This window comes from Papilio machaon, chromosome 24 (assembly GCF_912999745.1).
Source record: "Papilio machaon chromosome 24, ilPapMach1.1, whole genome shotgun sequence".
Lineage (NCBI taxonomy): Eukaryota > Metazoa > Arthropoda > Insecta > Lepidoptera > Papilionidae > Papilio > Papilio machaon.
The window spans coordinates 3,182,459-3,204,584 of record NC_060009.1 but is presented as its reverse complement, the minus strand read 5'-3'; the positions used below and the strand labels follow the sequence as shown (position 1 = coordinate 3,204,584).

The 22,126-nt window shown below is 32.1% G+C and overlaps 3 protein-coding genes across 3 annotated transcripts; 1 reads left to right on the top strand and 2 right to left on the bottom strand.

Moving 5' to 3' along the window:
* The first annotated feature begins 299 nt into the window (after positions 1–299).
* LOC106720512 (general transcription factor IIH subunit 3) lies at positions 300–4,681 on the top strand. The gene is made up of 9 exons (XM_045684040.1): positions 300–443; positions 518–698; positions 1,164–1,262; positions 1,621–1,717; positions 2,228–2,344; positions 3,234–3,362; positions 3,602–3,737; positions 4,139–4,175; positions 4,554–4,681. Exons 1-9 carry the CDS (start codon positions 416–418, stop codon positions 4,615–4,617), a joined length of 888 nt encoding a protein of 295 aa, XP_045539996.1. The 5' UTR covers positions 300–415; the 3' UTR covers positions 4,618–4,681.
* A 1,475-nt stretch (positions 4,682–6,156) lies between these two features.
* On the bottom strand, positions 6,157–10,029 carry LOC106720513. The gene is made up of 3 exons (XM_014515232.2): positions 9,836–10,029; positions 8,215–8,466; positions 6,157–6,891 (listed from the first exon to the last, which is right to left on the bottom strand). The coding sequence occupies exons 2-3, from the start codon at positions 8,404–8,406 to the stop codon at positions 6,715–6,717; spliced, it is 369 nt and encodes a 122-aa protein (XP_014370718.2). The 5' UTR covers positions 8,407–8,466; positions 9,836–10,029; the 3' UTR covers positions 6,157–6,714.
* Positions 10,030–13,950: 3,921 nt separating this feature from the next.
* On the bottom strand, positions 13,951–21,998 carry LOC106720511 (E3 ubiquitin-protein ligase MARCHF5). Its single transcript, XM_045683970.1, has 4 exons — positions 21,583–21,998; positions 16,916–17,161; positions 14,755–14,945; positions 13,951–14,373 (listed from the first exon to the last, which is right to left on the bottom strand). The coding sequence occupies exons 1-4, from the start codon at positions 21,760–21,762 to the stop codon at positions 14,016–14,018; spliced, it is 975 nt and encodes a 324-aa protein (XP_045539926.1). The 5' UTR covers positions 21,763–21,998; the 3' UTR covers positions 13,951–14,015.
* Between the last annotated feature and the right edge of the window lie 128 nt (positions 21,999–22,126).

The window sequence follows — 22,126 nt, the reverse complement described above, 5'->3', positions numbered from 1 at the left end:
CCAACACGAAACGTTAATTTCAATTAAAACAAAAACCTGTTTTTTATTTTATTTTTGAAAATACAAATGTACTAAGCTTCTTTATTACTTTTTTAAAAGGAATAAAAAAAAATATTTTAACAAAAATATGAGTAATCCTGTATTAATTACCACAAAATACAACACTTTATACATAAAATTTAGTTTCAGTTTTATTGAAACATCCGCAGATTTTAATTATTATTTTTACTCCCTTTTTTCACATTATAGCAATACTATTAAGCAAGTGTCAATGTCAAAGTCAAACTCCAAACTCGGAAAACCCAAATATTAGCATAACGAAATTAAAAGAAACTATATAGTACAAATTAACTCAGTGTTTAAATTTCTAACGCAAAATAATTATTAAAACAAGTTTTTAGTTGCTTACGACACAATGGGTGATAAAATGCAGGACGACGATGGTAAGTTTTTGATAACCTATTTGATGTATTAATGTTTTAATATTATTGTTATACTATGTTTAAAATATTTACAGGTCCATCAGATAGCAGCTTATTAGTGATTATCGTGGATACTAATCCAAATCAACGATATATCACTGAAGACCCGAAAGTTTTAACTGGTTGTTTAGATGCAGTGATAGCATTCGCTAATTCGCACTTGATGCAGAAATCTAGGAATTTACTCGGCGTTATTGGATGTCACTTTCATAAAAGGTATATTTGTATAAAAATTCCAAGTATATTTACTGAAGTTTTTAGTTCTTAGATGTCCTCATCTTCATCATCAACAGCCTTTATCTGCCCACTGCTGGGCATAGGCCTTTCCCAATGCCTTCCACAGTACGCGGTCCTCCGCCTTTCGCATCCAACAGCATCCCGCTGTGCGGATTATGTTGTTGGTCCACCTGGAAGGAGGACGCCCCACACTCCTAGTCCCCTGCCTAGATATAAAATGTTTTAAAAATATAGTTTTCCAATAGTTCATAGTTGTATCCCAAACACTCTTTTTGTTATATTGGACAAAAAATTATGAGTAAGGTAAAGATGGGCTCATTGGCTTATTTTGTTGAGTCTAATTTCTTACATTTATTAATTAAAGTTGTATAAAATCTTGTGTAAATTGTCACTGAATTGTTGCTAGTTAAAATATGTACACAAAAAAATTACTCCTTGTTTCAGCGAATACCTTTATCCATCTCCAGGCAAACCACTGGATGTAAGACAGATAGATGGACAATATGAACTATTTACATTAGTCGAGAAGACTATTAAAATGAGGTAAGCAGCTATTTTCATACTATTGTGTATGTGAAAGTTTCAATGTTTGGATGGACGTTTGTGAGAATGGATCTGCAGCAAAACAACTTAACGGATTACGCTGAAATTCGGGATAGATGTAGATGTAGACCATTGCGTTGAAGAACACATAGGCTACTAATTAAGTTTTTTGTTTAATATCACATAGAAGGAGTGACAGTTCATTTCATTTTAAATTTGTAGTCTATTCTTATTTTTAATTCAAACTGTACATTTTCAATTAAGGTTTTTTAATTTCTTAAATTTGACTTAAAACATTAATGGATGCCAGCTACATATTTAAAATATTTTTCTCTTTGTTTCGTTCTTTTTTTTACAGATTGGTGAATTTAATAAAAAGTCAGCCTCAAGAAGAGAAACCCGGGGAATCTTTGCTAGCTGGAGCTCTTGCTATGGCACTTTGCTTCATATCCAGGGTAACACTATTTGATAATATCCATTGTCATACATATAAAAGATTTCTTATTAAAATTTTAGTTTTTAATGGAAGAATGCAACCACGATGGTATCAAACCAATATTTCGTAATTGTAATTCAATGTTCTTACATTGTATGCAAATGTTGTGATGTAACTGCTTTAAAGATATCTGTGAAGCCAATCAACCTTCTGCCTTACTTTGGGTATTAATGACCCCTTGTGTGTGGAGATTTATAAGCTTTTGACAGAGTAATCTAATATATAAAATTCTGGTGTCACAGTTTTCGTTGCCATACTCCTCCGAAACGGCTTGACCGATTCTCATGAAATTTTGTGAGCATATTGAGTAGGTCTGAGAATCGGCCAACATCTATTTTTCATACCACCCTCCCATTTTTTTTAACAGCGCGCGGACAGAGTCGCGGGCGACAGCTAGTTCTTTGAATAAATTTTGTGGGGATAAAAGGTTAAACATTTGTATCTAATGTTGTAATTCAATGTATAACAGATGCGTCGTGAAGCAACCCCCGGTCTCCGAATGAGCAGTCGCATTCTGATTGTAACGGGCAGTTCTGACACAGCAGCTCAGTACATTAATTACATGAATGTCTTCTTTACAGCACAGGTGAGTAGCCATTGTAGCCTATATATTTAAATTCGTCAGCTTATAATCTCTCTAGTCATATTATTATAAACTGACAGTAAATTGTGAACTTAATAAATTAAGATAATTTGTAGTTATGTCTGACTCAAAAGGGTATTGTTTTCTCGCATGTATGTATATTTGTATAATCGAACCTGGGCAAGTAAGAAATCACCAGAAGCGAGTCTCTTTGTCAGATCCCGATGGACAACCTCCATAAGTGAGAAACTCATCATCATCAGCTCACTATACATCCCCACTGAGGGGCTCGTAGCCTACCCCAAGTTAGGGGTGACTAGGACATAGTCAACCACGCTGACCAAGTGCGGGTTGACTTCACACATATCTTTGAATTTCTTCACAGATATGTGCAGGTTGTTTTACCATGTTTTCCTTCACCGTAAGAACGTCGGATAAATGTACATTTGTAAATCAAAAATCGAAAAACACATTGTTACATGGTGGAATTCGAACCTAGCACCTGCAGATTGCAAGTCAAGTGCTTAACCCCTGAGCCACTGACGCTCTCTCGAAGTGAGAAACTGGTCAGAAAGAAATGTCTATAACTGATAAATATTTGTGTCCCTTGGACTTTCGCTTGTCCAGTTTTGAATGTATATTGCTGTTTATGTATGAATCTATATAAAAGAAAGTCGTGTTAGTTACACTATTTATAACTCAAGATAGGTCGAACTGATTTAGCTGAAAATTGATGGGGAGGTAGCTTAGAACTAGGAGACGGACATAGGAACTTTTTTATCTTGTGTTCATTTTTTTTATTCCGCGCGGACGAAGTCGCGGGTAAAAGCTAGTAAACAATAAAACAAGTTTTTTTTTCTTTCAAGTAAAAAATTTTGTTATTTTATTACAGAAACAACAAGTACTAATAGATGTTTGTTCTCTTGATAAGCACTTAAGTCTGTTACAACAAGGTTGTGACATCACGGGGGGTTTGTACCTCAAAGTGCCATCACTTGAAGGATTGTTGCAGTACTTATTGGTTAGTAATTTACTTAGACCCAATCCAAAATAAAAAATAAATCTACTAAAACATATTAAAAACAAGAATTTATATCAAATTAGCTTCCTTTAGTTTACATTGCCACTTTACTTTATATAACAATTTTTCTCAAATAAAACCAAAAAAAAAGAAAAATTAAAAAGCATCATGGCCGCCACATATGGAATTTGATATTTCTCTGAAAACATAATTTCAGCATTATTTTTGGTATATTGTAGTGGGTATTCCTGCCGGAAGCTTCAGAACGTAACGAGCTAGTCCTACCTGGTAGAGGTAGAGTTGACTACCGCGCGGCTTGCTTCTGCCACCGAGAACTACTAACTATAGGATATGTTTGCTCTGTTTGTTTGAGTGGTAAGTTTTAATACATTTTATACACAGCATTAGTTTTTAAAAAAATCTATTGAAATAAATATGTGACATATCAAAAGTTATTGTCAATTTTATATATTACTAGCTATCGTCCGCGACTCCGTTCGCGCGGAATTAAAAGAAAACTTAATAAGTAGCTTATATGTTCTTCCAGACTATGTTTTACATCTGTGGCAAATTTCATCAAAATCCATTGAGCCGTTCCGGAGATACCTTCAAATAAACATCCATCCATCTAAATATTCGCATTTATATTAGTAAGATTGAATTTTTTATTATCCAATGTTACTTTACAGGCACTATTACTAAAGTATTTAGTCCTGTGTTATGTTGTTTTTTTTTTTAACTAATAATTTATGTTTCTAAAAATACCTTTATTTCAGTTTTCTGCAAGTTCAGTCCAATCTGCACAACATGTCAGTAAGTATCATTTAAAATACAGTCGAATTTGGATAAGCGAGAAACTCGAACTAGAGAGATACCTCTTTAAGCTAGAAAAATATTGCGGTCCCTTGGACTCTTACTTTTCCCGGTTCGACTGTAATTGATATATTAATAAAAACAGTTTAGCGTTGGTTTTTTTATTAAAAAAAATATCCACAGCTTCTCCATTTCTGTACTTGTCTAAAATATAATGTATTCTAATTATTGTATGCATAAAAATATTATAAAATACTAGCCGCTTTAGTTGGCACATCAAACAGAAGAGTACTCTAGTTTCTCACGTGCCAAATAAAATGTCATGTACTGTATTACTTATATCAGGATTATATTAATTTTAATTTTTTTTTTTTTCAGTACCGTGTTTAAAATCGGCGGACCTCTGCCGATTAAGCCTAAAAAGAAAAAGATGAAAGTTTAAAAAACTTTCATAAATAGGTTTGTAAATAGATTATTGATTAAGTAATTATAGTTTTTTTAGTTTATTAAACACATCTTTTTCCTTAAACCTTTTTATATGTTTATTAATGTAAAACAAGTTTTTCATGAAAACTCACAGAATTTTTTTTTATTTTTAATCCTCATACTACCTTATGTCGTTACTATAAAATCAGTATACATAATGTACACTGAGTACCCTCAGTCATTACAAAGCGACTCTGAGTACGGCAAATTGTAAAGAGTAATTAAATTTTCATTTTTCAAATTCCATCTGACATAAACTGTCACATCTACCCTTCTTAACAAATGTAACAGTTTTCGTCGGATGGTAAAAAACAAATATAACAATAATTCATTTTAGTTGTTATTTAATCTTTTATTTGAATCCATTACGTATTTGATTTATCGACGTTCGGTTCAATTGTTGATTTCTTAAAATCGATTATCTATCTATTATCTTTTTTATTAATCTGAGATTCGTTTTTCGAACCAAAGTTTGGTCTTTGTCTTGATTTTAATCCGTTTTGTAATAATTTTCAAAACTTTCTAAGATGCTACAGAATTTTTTAATAATTAATCTTCTTCTTGGAAATTTACAGTGGTAGATCCCGCAATAACAATATTTGTTGGTTGCACAAATTGGCCTCGCTCAGTGAAATACCACGACCTTACAGAAGACAGGCATCAAGTGGAAGTAATTCCAACTACAGTCTGATGAGTGTGGTACTGGAGGTCTAATTTTAGTCCTCTTTCCCTTCCCACCCTTTTCTTATTAGAAAATTGAATTTGGCGGAAAACGGGACGCATAGGAAAGAGAAACATCCTCTTTCTGTGCGTCCCCTGTTCCGTTGATTAAAGGTCGACAACGCATCTGCATTTGCGGATGTCTATGGGCAACGGTCGTCTCGCTATTGCGGAAATAAAAAAAGAAAAAAAAGTTTCGAATTAGGTTCAAGTTCGTTAGGTTTCGAAATTTAAAAAAACAGTTATTTTAAGGAAATATTTAATTTCTTACATCTATATTATTATTTACAATATCCTTCAGAAATAAAATTATTTATATACTAGAAAAAGTTCCAAACCATTAATACTAAGCTTAAAAACAACAATATACCTCACACCCGTAGCCAAGAGGGGTAGGCAGAGACCACGGACCTCTATTTGGCGCGGTCCTAACACACCTCTCTCGCTTCTACAATCGTAAGCTTAAAAACAATAAATTTATAATTAAATGAAAAATAAATTTATTTGCTTTTATATTATTCTATAAATAAATTTGTTTTCTTTAGAAAAGTATCTTATTTTAAAATTTCGATGGCTCTCACGTTTATAATTGTATAATAAGGCAACTATTAACTTTAATACGGTAAATATTGCCATATGAAAAACAAATATAATAGACAACAGAACTCAAATATATCTTTATTTCACATTCAAATTTACGCAAATAATAGAATTTTTTGTATATTATTATTTGTATATAAGTTTTTAAACGATACCTATATTTATTGACTAATATCTGAAATCTCAATTACCTTGAGATAGCATAGTCGTGATAGTTTTGGAACATTTCAAAATTTTAAACTCACAAGATTTTGTGATAAAAATCCTGGTTATAACAACATCGGTCTATTTTTTACAATAAAAACTAACTTGACAACATACTTCAGTGTACTTATCTGGCCCAACAAAGTGATTAATTCAGATGGAAAATATGTTTCATTCAGCCGCACTCGAAATCGTTAAAAAACTAATTAATATACGGTTAAGACGTACGTCTAATTTTCCGATTGCGACACCAACTGATTTCGGACACGTCGGGAGTCCATCTTCAGGGAGATTTTTTTATTTGGTTTCAAACTAACTAACGTGTTAGTCGTATATTATTTAGTAATTATGTTTGGTGAAATTTTAATAAAATCATTAATATTGTATAATACTGGTAAATAAAGTGACAGCAGAAAAGACAGTTACACTAGGTATGTTGTTGCATCGTTTGCAACGGAGGGCGTCTGTTTAATTATCCACCGGGCCAGATAAGTTTGTCGCGCTACACAAACGTACTTGACAACATATCTTATGTGTTATCAATGACATTGAAAGCTATATCTATTTCTTCCTCAGGTGTCCGCACTTCCATACTGTGTCGCCTCTGAGTTTTGTCTTCTTGTTTGAGATCATTTTTAACTGATTGGTTCACTGGCGTATTGACGTGGTATTCCACCGTCTTTGTTTTTTCTGTTGACTGGAGATTCTTAAAAAAAAAAAAGAAATAGGTAAATCAAATCGTCTAAACTCTTAACGTCAGAGAAAAAAGTCGATTTTCATTCACTTAGAAACAGATATTAACAGGTTTTTTTTATGGTTTTTTCGACAGTTGTCCCTCACTGTTACAATGTTGGTTGATTATTTTGAAACTAATGCTAGCCTATTGGTCGAAATTCAAATATAATTCATAATAAAAAAAAAATTTATTTAAAAAAAATTGCTACATGCACTTCTCCAAAATCACTTTAACTGTGTCAGATTTTAAGTTCATCTGTTCGCGATATTCCTTTAAAAAGATGTGATAATAGTATTCCACCTTAAAAACGACAATCGTTTGAACATATAACCAATATTACGCAGCTTTTAAATGTGTCTGAACAAAAGGACGGTCAGTGGTACACGTCTAATAGCTTATTATTATTATGTCGTTGTTTGCGCAATTAACTGAATTGGTTATTTTGTAAGAAGAGACAGAGTTTGTCTCGTTGCAAGAAAAAAGGTAATTTTTCTATAAGTGAAACACCGCGAAGGTCTCTGACTGTACATTGTTTTCGCTTCACGTATTAATATAATGATTAAACCTTTTATGTTGGCCATCAACTTGACACAATCTTAGTGTGTATTTATTTAGTTATCAAGATTATATATTAACATTATATACTGAGGAAAATAATTATTATGTGCAAATTGCATTGTTTATTTAATTATCAATTGTCGGTTTGTTTAGTGCGGCCAATAAAAGTAATCAAGTTTTATTATTTCTACTAATAAATTACATTATTTGTGTTCATGCTTTATTGTATTATTGACATATAAAGCAATAAACATTGTTTTGTTAACATTTTTCAACGACTCTTTCCACGATTTTTGGCCTCTCATTCTCACTATTACAAAAGAGATCTCATTTTAATTTAAAGATTGATTTTCCTTGAATTGAAACATTGTTAATAAAATATGACGTTGTTTTATTTTTTCTGAATTCTGAAATTTTCTGAATTTTTTTTAGACCATCTATAAATTGTTGTACTATCTTTATATTTAAACTTGGTTTTTCTTGTGAATGCTATTTTCATTGGTCATATATGTGTTCCTCTGTTTTTTTTTGTTATTTTTGATTTGAATTATATTAAAAAAATTGTTCTTTGAAGAAGACTACAATTTTGTAGTGTTTAGGACAAGTAACCTTACTAATGAGCAAAAGGACTGAATACAATATAACCCTTGATATAGCCGTGTCAGTTGCATTATCAAAATTGACTATTACCCTAGTATACGAAATACGTACTTAAAATGTACAAAGTATGCTTACCTCGCCATACAAGTCTAAAGATATAGAATGTCTCTTTTTGTTACTCTGTTTCATTCTACCCGACCTCGATATAGAGAGCTTCCGTCTTCCGCCGAGTGGTGGCGTTAAAGTACCGTCTTCTTCATTACCGTATTGAGAGTTCCTCCTCTTATCAGATGGTGTTTGAAAGAAAGATTTTAGGAACTTCGCCATTTTTCTTCCAATTCGAGACGGTTATCGGATTTATTTTTGCATTGTACTGTTTGTTGATAACTAAAAAGTGAAATAACTTTATTAATTATTGTATAGGATCTAGATTTAACAGTACAACTCGACTGCATTGTATTAATAAGTGTTGTTAACCCACTCATTATCTTTGGAAAAACAAAGACGACAGTATCGTACTTCTTACTAATACAGTTAAAATTTGATAAGCGAGTGTCCAAGGGACCGCGATATTTTCATAGCTTTATATCGGTATCAGCAGCAGAACCAAAGTAACCGACATTGACCGAAGAATTGTAAACCTTAAGTGGCGATGGGCCGGCCATATTGCCCGCAGAACGGACGGCCGATGAGACCGCAAAGTACTGAAAAGGCGGCCACGTACAGGTCGACGCAGCGTGGGCAGGCCTCCCGCATGATGGACCGATGATCTGGTCAAGGTTGCGGGAGTATCATGGATGCGGGTTGCTCAGGACCGATCATTGGGGGAAGCCTATGCCCAGCAGTGGTCGTTATGAGGCTGAATAGATAGATAGAGGTTTTACTCTAGACCGGAGTTTCTCTTATGGAGGTCGTCCGTCGGGACCGGACAATGACTCTCGCTTAAAAAGGTTTCTCGTTTATCCAGGTTTGACTGTATTATAAATGCGAAAGTTTAGATCGATGGATAGATGTTTGTTATTACGTATCTACAAAACAATACGTTACTAACAAAGTTTTTTCAATTCCGCGCGGACGGAGTCGCAGGCATAAGCTAGGGTGTTAATATAAGCGTCACGGTAGTGAAAATTCACGATAACATACAAACCCTAATTGATTTTAAAACCTAATTAAATAAAAATTATTAAAAAATGATCACGATTATTTAAACAGATATCGAATAAAAACAACTTGTGAATCGTGACTTCACATTTTTCGAATGTATCAAAATTATTAAATTTTTAAATTTTATATTAATATGCCATATTATATAAAATTATTAAATTTTATATTAATATGGCATTAATTTTTAAGGTATAACTTAATTTTTGCCTGCGACTTCGTCGGGATTAAAAATAACTTAGTAAGTAGCATATGTGGTATTTCATGTAATTATCTATCTGCCAATTTTCATTAAGATTCTTTTTGCCGTTTTGGAGTCACACCTAATAACAAACATCTATCCATCTAAACATTCGCATTTATAATATTAGTAAGATATATTGTATGTTTGAAAGTATCTTCGGAACGGCTCAATGGATCTTGATGAAATTTGGCACAGACGTAGAACATAGTCTGGAAGAACACATGTTCTTCGCCTTCTACGTGAGCCTATGTAGGCTACTTATTAAGGTTTTTTTTTCATTCCGCGCGGAGGGAGTCGCGGGTCGACAGCTAGTTTAATATAATAAAAGATGTCTACCCATCAATGGATTACCTCTTGTAACACGCACTGACTTCAAACACTGTAAGACCGTAACACACAAGCACTCGCGACGTATTAATTACTCTTCTATACACTGTGATAAGTTTGTTGCAATTCTTGCATTTGATAAGGTCTTATGCGGGTTTCAACTGTAGAATTTGTATAAAATGTTTTGGCGTCCCTTTCATTATCTCAGAAATAATAGAGACAACATATCAATATAAGTCACGGCTGTGTTTAAGGTAAAAACTTGCACTGAAATATATTGTCTTATAGCACTTCGTATTAACATAGCATAATGATAAGATATAAAACTGATATGTAATATTGATAGCTTTAATGATAATCATAATGAAGTTAATATGGTTGCCAATTTTTTTGCATTATAATATACTTATATATAGGCTTACCATAATTACGAAGAGCCAAACCGGGACGCAGAAGAGAAAGACTCATTTTCATTTTTCTTTTCGCTTAATTTGTGTTTTTCATATTTGAAATGCAATCTAAATTATTATGAATTGAATTCGCGGAATTATATTGAAAAAAAACGGCGCGGGGGAATGATTGGTTGGGGTGTCGATGCTGTTCAAGTTTGACCGGGACGCCGGGACTGGGATCTCAAACCGGGACGTATGGACATCCTACTTATATAGGAACGGCTAAAACACTCACGTATATATATCCGGTGTCGTCACCGACTAGTTTCGAGCCAATCGGGGGCCCTTCATCAAGGTGAGTGGGACTGGTATTATTTCGCGGACAGTTAAACCTGGATAAGCGAGATACCTATAAATGCGAGAGTCACTGACCGGTCCCGATACCTTCATAAGCGAGAAACTCGCGTTAGAAACATCTATAAGCGAGACAAATATCGCGGTTCTTGTCTTTCTGTACATCCTCCGTCTGTTTAAGGAAGAGAGAATTTGGCAAAGATCAAGTTTATCTTGAAATGTGGAAAAAGACAAACGCTATTTCTTTTGTTAACAAACAGCTAGTTATTTCTAATAGTTAAAAAAAAGTATTTCTCATAGTTATATAGTATTTAAGTGCTTATATACTTACTGTATCATATCGTGACATTATCTGTAATCCGATTGTAAAGTTTAACATATTAGATAATGCCAACGCCGTCAAAGCTAACTTTTTATATATTTAGATAATCATTTAGATCATAGATAGTTCATAGACTTCTAGTTCACGTTTATGACGCGAAACACCTCATTTATCAAGTACTAGCTGTCGCCCGAGACTCCGTCCGCGTGGAATTAAAATGTAATAAGTAGCCTGTGTGTTTTTTCCAGACTATGTTCTATATCTGTGACAAATTTCATCAAGATTCGTTGATTCGTTTAGGAGATACCTTCAAACAAACATCCATCCATCTAAACATTATCTTTTATAATACTACTAAGATTACAGTATAGATTAGTAACAGTTTATCAGCAGTGAAAACGCACGTTAGAAACTTTGCTACAAAACCATTTTTAATTTCGTTGAGTAAAATATTTAGTAACATTTTTTATCAAAAAAAAATCATTACATAATGTACGTTATGTCTCACAAATAAAAAAACATTCGTTGTAAAAAAATACCTTTAATCCAACTGTACAAAATAAGTCACAAAATAATGATAATATGCAATATACAGAAAAATAACTGGGATCCAGAGGCAATCAGTCTAGAAGTAAAAGGCTCTTCATATATATAATACATATGAAAAACATATAGCATAATCTTACAATTGTAAGACGATACATAACCATAAAGTACCTATTTAAATAAGAACCCAAATGTTATATATCGGCCCTTCAATATATTATAATTTTTAGGGGAACGTATTTTTGTAAAAAAAAAGCACCGCCAAGAGGTGGCAGGGGGGGCAAAATATATAAACTACGAAATACTAAGATGCTACTATTTGTATGTATTCCGTTAGGATTAAAAAAAAAAGAATTTTCGCTACTATACCCCCCCCCCCTCAACTTTGGATCTAACCTAGAGTATAGGCTGGCGACACCCTTGGCAAAAAAATTATATGTTTTAAACCAAACTGCGTGTTTCTTGTAAAAAAAAACATATTAATTACCGCCTAATTATTTTTGGAAAGAAAGAGCCAACAATATGTCTTAATATATAATTAATAATAATGCAATTCGCGGATAACTTTATTATATACGAAGAACCTTCATATGACACAATTTTCTTAGAACAAACACCTTAAAATATTAAACAAAATTGACAATTATAGGTACATAAGTATTGACAATTAAACCCTAAATTTATGACCAAAAAATCTAAAACCGTAAAACGGAACGTTCCAAACATAATTTTAATTAATCTCGTGATATAAGGCAAGATTAAAAAATACTCAAAAATATATGATTTGTTACATTATCTATAGAATAGCACGTAAAAATAATAAATAACAATTAAAATAACAAAATCAGTACAGACAGTAAAAAAAGACTAAAGAATTAGGAAAAAAAGAAATTTCTATGTAATATACATTACAATACATAATATTTTCTATCTTTTTATCAGAAAGGCACGATTTAAAACACCCATTTTTTATGATTAAAAAATTAAATCTATTTAATGCCATTTTTTGCTATAATAGTATATAATGGCTCCTACGAATAAGGGCCTATGTGCAAATTGACAACTTTTCAAGAGAAGCTCTCAAAGGTTCAACCATATAAGAAAATAGACCGCATAGGCCAATTTATTTCAGCAAAAAAATTACACCTGTAAATGTATATTGTTTATTGCATGTTGTTAATTAAATTAAGAGGTAGGTTTTAACGGAAAAAAAGTAAAAATCATCAATTTGTTACTTTGGCCTATATACATAGGACCCATCGAATATAAATATACAAATATTATGATAAATTCATTACTATATCTTTACACCAGTGACAATTGTTTTAATACATATTGTTATCGAGCGTCGGTGGCTCAGGGGTTAAACACTTGACTTGCAATCTGTAGGTCCTGGGTTCGAATCCCGTCATGTACCAATGTGTTTTTCAATTTACATATCGACGGCAGAAAGCGGAAATGTCGTATCTCAAAATATCTAGTTTTACACCAGAGTCAAAAAGCTATTTCAAAAAAATCACAACTCCTAAATTAATTAAGATAGGAAGTTGAACTTTGGAACATATTTCTATCAATCTAAACGTTATTTGATACCGTTAATTGAAATGTCCTAAAGTTACTAATTCATTGATTATTTTTAATAGTTACAGCAATTGATGTTAACTTATTTGGGCCAATTTTCGAGATACGACATTTCCGCTTTCTGCCGTCGATATGTACATTTATCCGACGTTCTTACGATGAAGGAAAACATCGTGATGCTACACATATCTAAAAAGAAATTCAATATGTTTGAAGTCAACCCGCACTTGGCTGTGGTTGACTATGTCCTAGTCACCCCTAACTTGGAGGAGGTTCCGAGCCCCTCAGTGGGGATGTATTGAGCTGATGTTGATTATTGTTATCTCTCTCACTCTCTTTGACAAAACACGAGACAACATTAATACAATTATCGAATTCAAAGTCTACGGTTAATCGAATATAATAAATAAACAAAAACATAATGGTCTCAGAAACTCACAGTAAGTCGTACATTACTTGAGTTCAATGACGTCACAGCTAACGTTAACCGTACGAAAAAAAATTGCACTCGATCATGATTTTAGATAGTTTTTGTTCAAATTGATTTAAACATGTCTATTTTTTTATAAGTCTGTGGTTAGTCTTATAAAAGTATAGTTGTTTAGATAGTTTATTTTTTTTTAATTTGTCATATCTCTTGAATTCGACTATAGAAACTGTTAAGCACTGGTTTAAGAAATTTCACAAATTCTAGTTATTTGTGTCTCGTATTTGAATTAAAAACAATTTTCAGATTATGAAAATATTTGAAAACGCATTAAAATATCATGAGATATATATGTTATATGTTATATTTTAGTTCATTTAAAAAAAAATGATCATACACAGGCTTTCTATAAATTTCTGTAAAGAGAGATATTGTCGTTAAAAATCCAGCAATAAAATATATTTACATAAAATCACACAACATATCACATATTACATAATTACAGTTATCTTTAATATTTACATGATTCAAATCGATATTAAAAATATCGATAATCGATATTTAAAATCGATATTTTATCGATCAAACGACTTGTTCAGTATCGTCTCTATTCTCATTACTATGTACATTCGTTGCTCCTCTGTATAATTTAAGATTCGATTCTGTATAATCGAGTATTTTCCTACTCGAATGTCTGATATAGAGCATTTGTTTATGATAGATTTTCAACGCGCCTTTAATCGTTATATAAGTTAAACCACCAAGAATCGTTCTGTGAAGATTATTTTGTATAGAACGGAAGAATAGTTTGCCTATTATCGTAGATATGGTGGGTAAAAGTAGTGCGGAGCAAAATATTCTGGTCGGAGATAAATGAGTCTCTGAATTATTGGCATTTGTCGTTTGACCACTCACTAATGCGCTTCTCTCGCTGTCCACACTGAAACAGTACATAAAAAATTAATTTAAAAAATATTTATTTATTCTCAAAATGGATCGATCGATGTCAGATTTTCGGAATTGCCATCTCAATTCTTACACCAGTTAAATTTTAGTCGATAAAAATAAATGTTACTGATGATAGCGAATTCAGAATTGTCTAATAGACATATTTTTAAGGCATACCATAATTATTTTCAAATATCTTAGGCGCGCTGCGCAGTGTCCTCTCCCGCATCCTCCTCTAAACTTAAAAAAGAATTCCGCGCAGCGACTCACGCGAACTTAAGAACCACCAAGACATTTGAAATCTGTTGTACCTACAAACTATACCGAGCCTCTATAAGGAAAAGAGTAAGAAGATTACCGAATATGTACTCACTTTCCAAAGGGCAATATGTATGCTAGAGCGGGTATCTTAGCACAGTACTTCCTCAGGAAGAGAAGTACCGAATCCTCCCAGTTGTACATCTTGGCACTGATCAAGGTGACGGGTATCGTCGGCAGGAGGACGAGCAAGACAAGTGGGTCAGCTGACTCCATCATCTCTAGACCCTCTCTATGTCCCACCACCTGGAAAAGTTAACCAACAGCCTAATAGTTAAGCGCACGTATATCCGATCACGCCGGTCATAAGATCGAACGCCATTTGACTACTGTGAACTAGCCTAGAACACAAGTTTGAAGCTTGGAATGGTTTTTTAAAAATTCAGTCAATTATTTCAATTTTCTGCTAATATTTACATCATAACATATTAAAAAAACATAGTTCCAAAGACAGAAAAGAAATGTATTATTTGATAAAGCTAAGTTTAACATTATTATATGTTAAAAATAACATCGTTCAACATCTTATGTCACTCGAAGCTTTTTGTACGCCATTCCATAGTTAGGAGATAACAAATCCTGATTTAACAATGCTTGAAAGGCGTGACCAAATTTGACAACAAAAACCGGAATAAATACGATGGCTGACAATTTTACGTCAGGTTCTCTCGTATTTCCTTTTTGCTTTCAATCTAGTCGAAATATTCTAAGAGATATTCCGCAACAAATATTCTTTACAAAACATCTTAACAGGATTTAAGGATAAGGCTTTTCACTTTATTCATCTTTTCATGCCCGAATATAAGTGAATGTTATTTAAAGAAAATTTTATCAACTCAGTCTAATTCTTGTTGCCATCGCCGGATAGCTTCGTTTTCTAATTTTGTTATATTTAATCAAATTGTATATACAAATATTATTGTAAATATGCGTTATAAATGAAATAAAAGATTGTTTTCACAAGTTTATCGTGAGAAAGTTATGAAAACAAGAGGCGATAAACGCTTCTTTGTTTACATTATAACAGGATCTTTTCAAGTTAATTTAAAACTGTGTTCATAATTATGAAAACACATCTTACTTATCTTAATAATATTATAAATGCGAAAGTTTGGATGGATGGATGTCTCTTACTACGTATCTCCAGACTAAATGGATCTCGATGAAATTTGACACAGAAGTAGAACATCTCATCTCATTATCAGGAAGAATACATAGGTTACTTACACTAACATACCTTTTTTAATACCGCGCGGACGAAGTCGCGGGCAAAGACTACATTTAAAATATTTAATGCACTAAAAATAACTTTTCTTTTATTATATTTACAACAATAAAATAAAAATTCTTCACCAAAGTAAATCTCTAAAAAGTTTTTTTTTTTGATTCACTGGTGTTTTAAAAGGCTGGATATTTAAAAAAGAAACCTTGGCATATATTCGTCAATTGATTTAGTCAAGGTTTTTTAATACATAGAATAAATACCGGCGTTGTTAACTAACGAGCTTGTATGCTGATATAAAAACATCAATGTATTATTACATCCTTAATGTTTGTATAAATTAAATTGTACTGGAAACGAATAAACTTAGTTACCAAAAATTCCCTTTTAAATTGTAACGTTAAAGACAAGAATTTGAGATTGTTTAAGAAAAAAAAATTGGATACATTTAACAACCAGTTAACCCACTAACCGCAATTCTACGAAAATACCGTTCAAGTCTATGAAATGATTACAAACAAAAGGATAATTTGTCATAAAAACCTATACAGTTATTTTTTCACATGTGCTAAATATAGAAACACGAAGGATGTGACATTCGTCATCTCTCAATATGTTCAAACATTTATGAATTTACAAAGCAAATAATTTAAGTTAAATGTTCAATTTTGAATTTGAGGATTTTTATAATATTAATTGTTATAATATTGTTGTAATTACATTAAAAAGCTATAGCTCTATTATGCATTCTGTTGTACTAGAAGATTTCTTTTTCAATAACCTTCAATTTCGTATACCATAACCCCTTACATCTCAACATATTTGTTAATTTAAAAACGAAAAAACCCGGCTATACCCCTATCACACTTAGGCATGGTATAACACAAGAATTACACCTTACTGACAAAATCAAGACGTTTCAAGTTTTGGCCCTAGGACATCACAGAAGAAAAACATAGATATGAGCAAAAAAATTAAATAAACTTCAACATACCTGCATAACAGTAACCGCACCATATGTAATAGCAATCCAGTATATAGAGCCGAGAAGCACACCACCCGCTATGAACGGACTGATCTTATGTGTAATCTCCTCAAGAGCATCCAGCAAGGCAACGAAAGTACCCATTGAGGGGAATACAACAATGTATTCTGCTTTGCACTGAGGACACAGCACTTTACGCGATATATTACCCCGTTGCTTCTCATCAACCCAGCGTTGTAAACAGCTTTGATGGACCTGAAAGAAATTAAATTAAAAGTTGATATATATGTTTTTTATTTGAGGTCATAATGTAATTGTACGTTTCCCCATGCAGAATTACTTATTTAAAAAACAATTTTTCATATTTTTATATATTTATCACACCAAACAGTTTAAAAAGGACTTATTAGTGTAAATAAAATAATTTAATTTAGATGTTCCTCTGTTATTGCAGATATCCATGGGCGTTTATGAACACCTTCGTGTTCACGCAGCTCATTTGCCCCTTTCTTATAAAAAAAAACACTACAACACCTAGTGTTACTTATATTTAACTTTTCCCTAATTCTACTTGAAGTTTTGCAACACATAGATGTTTATTTCTTCTAGATGTTTCTATAAACTAAGATAAATTTTTTAAATTTTAATTTGATATGGAAATAAAAGAAAGTTGCATTAAAACATTTCATGGCACTATAATTTGGAATGTTTTCAAAAGGTGAATCAATGCCACTAAATGTGTTAATTATAAATATTTTTTATTATGACTATATGTGTTACTAATAGTGTGTTTGTTACTCACCAAACAATATGTAAACAAATGTTTAATTACTCTAAAAACCCGTTACTTTTCCATATCAATTGTTACTTTATCAACCACAGCAATAATTAATATGATAAAAGTATTAACACCAAAAACTTATCAAAAGGAGATAATACAATTTGCATACAAGATTTATAACAAAATATTAATTCACAAACAAATTAAAAATATTTGCAATTCAACTAAATATATTCAATACAAATTCTCCTTGTTTCGGCTAAAATTATATAACAATATTTAACAGTTATATTTGTTATTGCCTTTAAGTATGAGTGTGGAGGTACACCGGTAGAGGTGGGCCTAGAAAGAGATGGATGGACGGAAACCTGGTGCACCAACCCTACGTAGGTGGGACAAGATCAAGGAGATGATTTGTTTTTAGAGATATTGTCTTTGGTAACATAGATTTTTAGCATAAAATAATTTTAGATAAGTAAAGTAAACTTAGCAACCTTCGTAAGCTCTGTCTTCTTATGGTATACTTTGTAAGTCAAGTTAATATAAATTTTTCCTCAATAAAATATGAAAGTCTCCCTTCGAAAGTTACATAATCTAGATAATTAAATAAATATCTATGAATTCTGAATTAAAAACAATAACTTCTATGAGATTTATTTTAAAGTCTATTTTTGTTTGATTATTTATTGTTTATTATCATTATTGTAACTGCCATAAATTACAGTACTAAAACAGACACATGCTGAATAATAAAAGTTTTATATAAACTACAGAAAAAGTATTTTTTTGTTCTGTATATTATGTTGATATTTTCACTAAAGGCATGTAATAGCTAACCCTTAATCATACTAATACATATTATATTTGTTACAAGATATCTGTTCTTAAAAGAAATTTGATACAAATGTAGAACTGTCTGGAAGAGAGTGAATAGGTGAATGTGTTTAATACTGGCGACAGCTATACTCCAGTCGCGGAGCACGAAGAATTTCGTACAATGACCTCTTTACCTACTGACAGTGGTCATAAACATTTTTGTATTTACTGCGGTTTACATGAATTATTTGAAGGAGAAAGAAAATTTACCAACTTATGAAATATAGTTATTATGTTAATTATTTATTTAGATTTTATATTACAAGTAATAAAAATCTTAACAAGAAAAAAATCTTAATAATCTTAATTCGGCATAAAAAAAATAAAAAAAATAAAGAAGTAACTGCTTTCCGAAGACGTCTCGCCTGTCACATTTATTACAAAAGAACAAACCTTATAGTCTCCAGTAAAAAGTTTACAATCGCTGAGGACGGCGGCCGTTGTATTTGTGCGAGCAAGACTCATTGTTTTTACGCGGGAGTGACAGAGACAGGTAATGACAGTTCAATGTACGAAATTCTTCATGCTCCGCGACTGGACTATAGTATCCATCAATACTAAAATTACTTCATTTTTGATACTGTTAAATTACTTTTTTTGCCAGAACAAAAAAAGTCAAAACACCAACTTTTTTTTACTACATAAAACTGTTCCACTATCACAAACAAAAAATTGTTTCAACTTAATAAACAATTTGTTGTCACTATTTATAACATACATGTTAAATATGATAAAAATATGAATCAACAAGAAAATTTATAAAAATAAGTAAACAAACAAGCTTTTACTAAAAAACATTGTTTAGTTATTTTTAAACACAACAAAGACATCCATCATGATAAAGAAATTACCAGAAATATATATGAAAATATACTTTAAAAAAATATATGAGGAGGGAATAATCGCATGTGGCAAAGAGTATGTTAAGTATGAGTGTGGAGGTACACCGGTAGAGATAGGCCTAGGAAGAGATAGATGGATTGCGTGAAAGGTGACATGATCAATAAGGGGGTGACAATGGGGATGATGGCAGACAGATTGATTTGGAGGACGAAAACCTGGTGCACCGACCCTACCTAGGTGGGTCACGGAGATGTTGATTCTTAAAAAATAATTGTTCTCTTATTTTAAGGATGAGAGAATCACTAGTTAACTTTATAAATTCCCTTTTCTTTCTGTCTATTTGGAGGGTACCCTTTCCTATCAAACACAACTCCTATAATATTGACCTTGTTCATTTTTCCCAAAATAAATTTCTCTGCACTGAAGTAATTTTAAAAGCTTGTATATTTATTAACTGTAAGAAAATATCTAATTTTGATTAATGGCATAAATACATAAGTACCTCTCTAGATACATTTAAGCAGAGCTGGGCATTAACTCGTTAATCCGTTAATCGTTAATTAACGAAGTTAACATTTTGCTTAACGGATTAACTTTTAAGTTAACTTCAAAAAGTGTTAACGCTTTTGTTAACTTCCGTTAAATTCAACTTCCGTTAATAAAAGTCCGTTAATCGTTAAATTAGAATCTTAGAGACGTGTTGTCATTTTGTTTAAATTACTTGCCACGCCACGCTCGTAAGTTCAGCTATGTTGGGCGACTGTCGGCGACTCGAATGGTGAACGAACGAGTTGATAATTGATATATGTGAAGTTTGCGTGCAAGTGTGATGCATCAGAGCGTGTGATCCGGGAAAGACGTGACCAACAGGACAAAATCAAAAGAAGGTTCGAAATAGTATATTTCATTACGAGTATATAAAAGCACGAGTATGTCGAGTAAGCCCACATTCCGAACGGTCATCATCCCTGCAATATGCCAGTTTTTGAGCAACTGTAATAAAACACTTTTTTACTCGTTCTTTTTCTTTAGCTTTTCCAAACTCGTGCACTCTCTTTCCCAACTGTCAAAATAATGTCTGTTAAAAAGAAAAACCAACCACGAAGTTTTTACAAAAAAATCATTGAAGTTTTTATGATTCATGCAAATATTTCTAAAAAGAAGCACCTAATTTGTTACAATTTCAGATTTAATGATTTAATTCAATGTTTTAGGTTAGGTTTCATTTTATTTCATCTCATTAAATTTCATTTTCATTTCATATCAATAAAAATAATCTACTGAAGTCTTGGCTGTTTGGGCATAGTTCTCTTTGCCTACCCAGAATGGGTGAAGACAACAGAAAAAAAATCTCTGTTTGTATTCTTTTACGGTTGGCGCCAATTTCCAAACATTTTAGTTAGTTGAGTTTATTGTGTTTTTATTACTCTATTAAATTGCTTCATTTTTCGCAACTGTATCAAAAATAGTTGTTTAGTACAGAACAGTAGTAGTGCGAAACTGTCATTACAACTTGTTCCAACTGTCAACCCTCACCTTCGGCTGCGCCTGGGGTCGGGTAGACATTTGTCGGAACTCCTTGCAATGACAGGCTTTCCGCACTCGTAATGAAATATACTATAATGCATTCATACTTGTCTCTAATACTAATGTGTTGTAGAATGTAGTCAAATTACTATTTTAAACAAGTGTCGCCACATAAGTGTGAAATTAGTATGAAAAATTTTGGTATGGTTAACTGTTAACGATTAACTTTAACTTGCGTTAAATTTTCGAGAATTTAACGCTTTAACGATTAACGAAGTTAATTTTTTAATTAACGAATTAACGATTAACGAAGTTAACTTTTCGATTAACTGTGCCCACCTGTGCATTTAAGTATATTAGAACCATTTTAAATCATACTATTTTTAGCTTTAAAAACAGGAGAAATGAGAAGTAAAAAGTTAATTGTTTGCTCTAAAAGTAACAAAAGAATAACATTTCCCTTTAATTTAAAAAAAAACATGACCTTTAAGCCATACACTCTGTGTAGAATTACAGCTGTATAAGTTTATATACTTAAATGTTACGTGACAAATAATGCAGCTTAATTTATGTTGATTAATATGAATTGTATTAAGAATATATATATTTAAATATTATGCGATTAAAATTCTGCTTCAATTATACTCACCCACTTCGTAGTGCCAATGCACTTGCAGGGTTGCACCCAAGCTGCCAGTCTATCGTCCGATTCTGTTGCAAAACAAACCCAGCAAGACTTTTGGTTTTCTTCTTCTGTAGTCTGCAGAGCTTGTGAAGCACTTGGATTAGCAGTTGATGTCGCGGAATTAGGCTTATCCTGGTTAGCCATTACGTACGTAAGCAATATAAATGGATTCACTCCTAGAATTCGATGTCTGATAAAGGTTTTACTTGCAGACAAAATAATAAAACACCTGTATATTGGATAAACAGTGAGATATTTTAACACCTCGAAGTCGAAAATGTTACTCGTAATTCCTAGTTTTGAAGTGAAAGGTTAACGTTGTAAACATAAATGAAAAATAAATTCGCATTCCGCATTTACATTTACAGATTGACGTTTTGACGTTTGCTTTCAAAATCAAAACTGTAAGTTGTCACTGTTAGTGGGTCATCCCTATTAATGTCAATGGGAACATCCCTATTAAGAGTAGCGTCATTACACTATGGTTTGTCTTTGTGGTTACAATAAA